The sequence below is a fragment of the Athene noctua genome, chromosome 1 (assembly GCF_965140245.1).
Source record: "Athene noctua chromosome 1, bAthNoc1.hap1.1, whole genome shotgun sequence".
Taxonomy (NCBI): domain Eukaryota; kingdom Metazoa; phylum Chordata; class Aves; order Strigiformes; family Strigidae; genus Athene; species Athene noctua.
This window is the reverse complement of record NC_134037.1, coordinates 265093228-265099227: the sequence shown is the minus strand read 5'-3', so window position 1 is coordinate 265099227 and position 6000 is coordinate 265093228. Positions and strand designations below refer to the sequence as shown.

General features: G+C 56.4%; 2 protein-coding genes across 2 annotated transcripts in view; both read left to right on the top strand.

The window, feature by feature from the left end:
• LOC141958818 (olfactory receptor 52K2-like) overlaps nt 1–150 on the top strand; it is a 1020-nt gene extending 870 nt beyond the window's left edge. The window contains exon 1 of the mRNA XM_074901729.1: nt 1–150. This exon is cut by the window's left edge and continues 870 nt beyond it. Coding sequence (XP_074757830.1) covers nt 1–150 — 150 coding nt within the window.
• Nucleotides 151–3696: 3546 nt separating this feature from the next.
• Nucleotides 3697–4644, top strand: LOC141974094 (olfactory receptor 52I2-like). Its single transcript, XM_074933364.1, has one exon. The coding sequence runs from the start codon at nt 3697–3699 to the stop codon at nt 4642–4644; it is 948 nt and encodes a 315-aa protein (XP_074789465.1).
• Nucleotides 4645–6000: the final 1356 nt, after the last annotated feature.

Here is a 6000-nt window from a genome sequence, read left to right as displayed (position 1 = left end):
CCTCTGATCTACGGCATCAGGACGAAGCAAATTCGTGATGGAGCACGCAGGGCATTCTCCTGGAGGAGACCCATGGCAGGAGGAATGGACCCAAGGCAGGGCCTTCAGGGCACAGGGATGAGGCTCATGAAGACAAAGGCCATTCCCTAGAATGGCCAAACCCTCTGCTGGACCTTGGTGTGGCTCTCGGGGTACGTTCAGTGCCGCAGGTGCCTCAGGAAATGTTGGCACCCACTGAACTCAGCACCAAGGGCTTCAGCAAGTTGTTCTCCTGCCCGTCCCTAGCGCAAGGCAGTGACATCGGCGCAGCACCCCTGGGTGCTCCCGTTCCCTCAGATCTCCAACGTAAATAAGGATTGCAGCCACCCCCTGACCTTGTGCTGGCAAAATGACCTACTGCAGCCGAGCCACAGAAAATAGCTGTATCCTGAACGTATCACGTTGTGTGCAGCGGAGCCGTGCCAAGAGATGTGAGGGATGTGGGATCGTAGGACCACGGGATAACTCAGGCTGGAAGAGGCCTCCGGAGAACTCCAGTCCGAGCACCTACGAGGTCAGACCAGGTTGCTAAGGTCATCCCCTCCCCCTCGGTGAGGGTCTGTCAGCCCTGGGGGCAGGTGCCCACACGCCGTCCTGGATGCACAAGCACAGCACACGCTTCATCTGCCTCGCGCCGAAGTGAAGCAGTCACCTGAGGGGACACAGCCGGGACAGCTGAGCCCAACCGAGCCGGCGGTGTCCCAGACCTTACGGCATCACGCTTAGCAATAAAAACCGGGGTGTGTGTGTGTGTGTGTGTGTGTGTGTGTGGTTTCCAGGGCTGCTGTTGCTCAGGGACTGGCTGGACATCAGTTGACTGGTGATGAGCAGTTGGACTTTTTGCATCACTTGTTTTTCTGGGGTTTGTTTTCCTTTGTTGTTGTCGTTGCTGAATGTTGCTTTTTCCCCTTTTTTATTAAACTGTCTTTACCACAACTCACGAGTTTCCACATTTTTACTCTTCTGATTCTCCACCCCATTCCACTGGGGGGGATGAGTGAGCAGCTGTGTGGGGCTGAGCTGCCTGTCAGGTTAAACCATGGCAGCCACGGACACCATTCCGCAAAGATCTGCGATGGAGCCCGTCCCCTGCGTGGCGAGGCTGTGGGTTGTGTGATTAAAGGTTCACCTCCATAAACCTGAAGGAGCAGAGGAGTGTGGCAGGCAGGGGAACCCCAATATCCTCCTCAGAGCCAGCAAACCCCTCAGCCCAGCTGCTCCCAGGAGGATGTTGGATGTTCAGCCCATGGCCAAGTGTGGGACCTCCCAGCTGGTCCATGGCAGAGTCCTGGCAAACTGACACGGGGTACAGCCTGCGGGGTGGGGGGACAAGCAGCCTGGGATGCCAGGACTTTGGGGTTGTGTGGCACACGCTGTGGGATGTTCACTATGGGAGACCACCATGCCCCCGACCACCCCCCCCAGAATGATGAGGGAGAGCTCGTGAAAGAAGCTGAAGCAGTCCGGAAAATTTCCATCTCCTCGCAGGACGGACAGCCTGGTCTCTGCAGCCTCCTCCTGCTGTCCCTTAGGGGGTTTCCAGAGGAGGGGTTAATACCCCAGCACTGCTGCTGCGCTCAGAGGTGCACAGAGAGGTGCTGCTGCAGCCTCGGGGCGAGACAGATACCTGTGTTTATCCTCTCGGCAGACCTTTGCTTAGGCTGCAGAGCTCATCTCTGCTGGTTTTCCATCTCCCAGGACAAGAAGTCCCAGCGATCAGGGCGCTTCGGTACTGCTGCAATACTGACAGCAACATTGTCAGGGGCAGGGGCTGGCGGAGAAAGCTCCTGGAGCAAATATCCTCTTGCCTGGGATGTAGGCACCTGGGGAGGCAGCTCTGGATTCAGACACACGTAGGTGCCTGGAGGTAGGTGTCCACACACCCTTGTGTGCATGAGTTTGGTCTCTGAGCACTGAGTACAGCCAGCAGAGACCCAGCCCCTGCGGCCAGCGGGTCCTGGAGAGCAACTCGGCTCCCCCTGGGGCAGACCCCTGCACTCAGGGAGTCGGTCACGCTGCGGGCTCCATGCCCGAGCTCTTCTCTGACTGTAGGAGGGTCTCAGACCCTCGGCGTGTCACACCACGGCCCCTGCTTGGATGTCAACAGCCACCTGAGATGCCCCCGGGTACCCAAGGCATCCATGTGGGGGAGACACCCCACCGCCCAGGGTCTGCGGGGACGGGCAGAGGCCGAGTGGGACACTCCGGGGGGGTCTCAGATGGCTCCAGACACCCGCGTTTGGTCGTGCCCTGAGTCTTTGCGGGGGGACCCCCGTGTAGACCCTTCGAGCCGGCGCGTTGCAGCAGGGGCTGCTCCGGGAGGCTGGTGGGGGCAGCGGCAGCACGAGGGGCTGCGCGGGAGCGTGGGGCGGCGAAAGCAGCCGCGGAGTCACCCCGCTGCTCAAACCCGGGGGCACACCTGGCTCCTGCAGCTGCTGGCTACCAGCCCAATGACGTGCAGCGATTAAAAAGGAATTCTGTTCCCGTTTCAGCCTCTGCAGTGTCCCGATTCACAGACATTTAGGCCAGAAGGTGAGTGCTTCTGTCCTGAGCAGTGCTTTCAGCCAGCACCTCCTGCAGCTACCCCAGACCCGAGGCTGAGCCAGTTCAAAAGGGGGGTTCGAAGCCCATTTGAAGCTCTTTTAAAACGTCAGGCGTTGTGTTAGTGCCTCCCACTATCTTCTTTATTTCTGCTCTGAACTTGTCTACCTTCTGCCACACTGGCCATGTCTAACATTGATTTTTGGCCTAAATGACCCCATAGCAGGGCTGTACGCAGGTATTGCCAGCCACAGCCACCCCGCAGCTTGCTGCTGGCTAAAAAGCTGCTGGTGGATGATCACCCAGGGGATTTCTTTTAGCAGGCAGGGATCTGGGTGGCCGTCACCTGCCTGCTCTCTGCCACCGCGTGGGCAGAAGCAGCAGCAAAGTTTTGCCACAAATGAATGTGTAGATGCTGCCCACCATAGGCAGACTCACCTTCTTCTCTCTCCAGGGTTGTTCTCTGCAGTTTCTTTATTACCTTCAAACTTGTCCCGTCAATAAAATCTCAGAAATTGATCACTTTGTCTGACTACTGCCTAGTTTTGCAGGCTTCTCGCATGGGTAAATGGCAGAATGAAGACAGAGCAGCAAAAGACATTTTCATGATCGTGTTTAATGTCCCAGAACGCTTTCGGAGACCACGTTTTATCCTACAAATTTGGAGGAACGTCCTATGTTGGGCTCGTTGCTGGGAAGCCAAGTCTGCTCAGGCAAAAGTGCTGCCTGAGGGAAGCTGGATGCTGACCTTTTTCTCCTCTCTTGCTGCTTATTTCGAGATGCCAGCTGAGCGGTGGTGAGCAACCAGCAAAGAAACAAGCCTTTCACAAGCAACAAACTGTAGAAGTCCCTTGGTTATCCCAGGTGGCACAACTTGAAACATGAAATTCTTCACCTGATAGGAACTGTCAAGCCACGACAGCCCCATTTATTCAGCATCTCTGCTCCACTACCCCTCCTACCTGCTCATGCCACGCTGTAGCACTCCTGTCTCACACGATGTGGATTCCTGATTTGACTCTTGAACTGATACAGCGTCCTCACCCCTTAGCTCTGGACATCTCAGGGCTCAAAACTGGGCTCCTGTTTTTAAGCATAAAAGCAAGATTCTCCTGCATGGCTTCTGATCCCTTCACCCGCCCCAACAGCAGCTCCTTCTCCTTCATTCTTGTGGGTGTCCCCAGCCTGGAAGCTTTCCCCACCTGCCTGGGCATCCTTTTCTGCTCAGGCTATATCATTGCCCTGGTAGGAAATGGTGTCGTTTTGCTTGTCATTGGGCTGGACAACTCCCTGCGTGACCCCATCCACTGCTTCCTGGGCATGCTGGCGATCGTCGATGTGGTGATGGTGACATCCATTGTCCCCAAGATGCTGAGCGTGTTCTGGCTGAACTCTACAGAGATTGGCTACGTGGCCTGTTTTGTTCAGATGTTCCTCGTTCACTCCACAACATCGGAGGAGTCGGGAGTGCTCCTGGCCATGGCTGTTGACCGCTATGTTGCAATTTGCCACCCTCTGAGGTACCAAGCCATCTTGAATCGCCACACAATTGCCCAAATAGGCCTGTCCATCGTGGGGAGAGCTCTCCTTTTCATGGTCCCCTTGACTGTGATGGTGACAAAGCTCCCCTATTGCTGTTCCCGGGTGGTTCCCCACTCGTACTGCGAGCACATGGCCGTGGCGAAGCTGGCGTGCGCAGAGCCCAGGCCCAGCGGGCTCTACAGCGTGGCTGGGTCCTCTCTTATAGTAGGGATGGACGTGGCTTTCATTGCCGTGTCCTACGGGATGATCCTTAAAACCGTCCTGGGGAAGAAATCACGCTGGAAGGCCTTCAGCACCTGCGGGTGTCACGTCTGCGTGCTGCTGCTGTATTACATCCCCGGGATAGTCTCCATCTACGCGCAGCAGTTCGGCAGCGGCGTGTCCCTGCACGCACAGGTTCTGCTGGCTGACCTCTACCTGACCCTCCCCACCATGCTGAACCCCATCGTTTACAGCGTGAGGACCAAGCAGATCCGTCGGGCAGTCCTCAGAATGCTCTTTCCCAGGAAGGTTCATGCCTGACGCGGCGGCCGGCGGGTCCCCAGGTGTACTCCTCTGCCCAAAGACAGCACCAATTTCTTTCCCACTGGACGCACATGGTGAACAGAATCAATGAGAGGAGGAGGGAGGACTTGCTGGCTTTAATGACCATGTGAGACCCTACTCTGTGGTGAAAGTTATTTGGGTCTGGGAGCATGAGCGTGTCAGGACCAACTTCCCTTCCTTCTTTCCAGGTGACACAGAGAAGTAACCAACCCGCTCTGAGTTTTGAGATGTTCCCGATGCCATGAACATCCCTGTGAAAATTTAAAGCAGCATTTTGAGGCTCCAGGTGTATTTGTGTCAACACACAGATTCTATTTGAAATGGGGAAATTTTATCTGTGTTGTCTTCAGTCCTGCAGGACTATAGGGGCTGGCAACAGACTGCCAGGCACTGCAGGTGCCCTAGCCACAGAGGCTCTCCTCTCTGGGCCTCTCTTGCCCAAAAGGCCGGCCCCCACTGAGCACAGACCAGCTTTTCTGGGTTTCTGGGTGATGATGGAAACTGAGCATCTTCAGAACTGAGCTCTTCAGAGCATTCTGTCCACCTGACAGTTCGCAGCAGCTGGGTGAGGAAGCCCAAGGGTGGAGATGCACAACGGTGTTCCTCACCGTACCCTGGGTGTCCACAGGTTGTGGTGGTGGAAATAAACACTGTGTCTGCTTGGGGTACTTACCAATCCTGTGTCTGCTTGTTGTTATGACCACGAGCGCCTGAACAGCTAAATCCAGCAGGTCTTGGAGGCCTGAAGGACAGCATGCCGTAGGTCTGAGTGTCCTGAGCCCACCTAACTCTTGCTGCTGCTAGACCAGCTGCATGCCAGAATTTTCTCAGCCATCTCTCATCCAGCCAGCTATGTCCTACCAGGCTTCACAGGCTCTGTCCGGGGATTGCAGAACCCAAACATGCTGAGACTTCCCCGAGCGTGAGAGCCCTCCTGTTCTGGAAGCTGGGATCCGGCTGGGAACAACCCAGGTCCCCCAGCAATGACGGGTTTTACCGGGCAGCGGCAGGCACAGGGAGCTGCTCCGAGACTCAGCGGCAGCAGATGGAGAGCCCAGCTCTGGCCTGGGATAAGGAGATGCTCTGCAGGTGTTGTTTGGAACTGGAGGCTCCCTGGGAGAGGTGCGATTTCAGTGCACACGGCGATACATGGCAACAACAACTACCCAAAGTACCAGCAACTCGTATCCCCGCACGTTGCCTTTCCTTGGTACCAAGAGGTTCAGAGGTTCAGCCACCCCAAGGGTTCCTGCTCCTCAGAAATGGAGGGTGCTCCAAGGGCAGGGGGATGCTCTGCAGGGACACTCCTCCCGGGGTCAGGCTGGAGCCCTC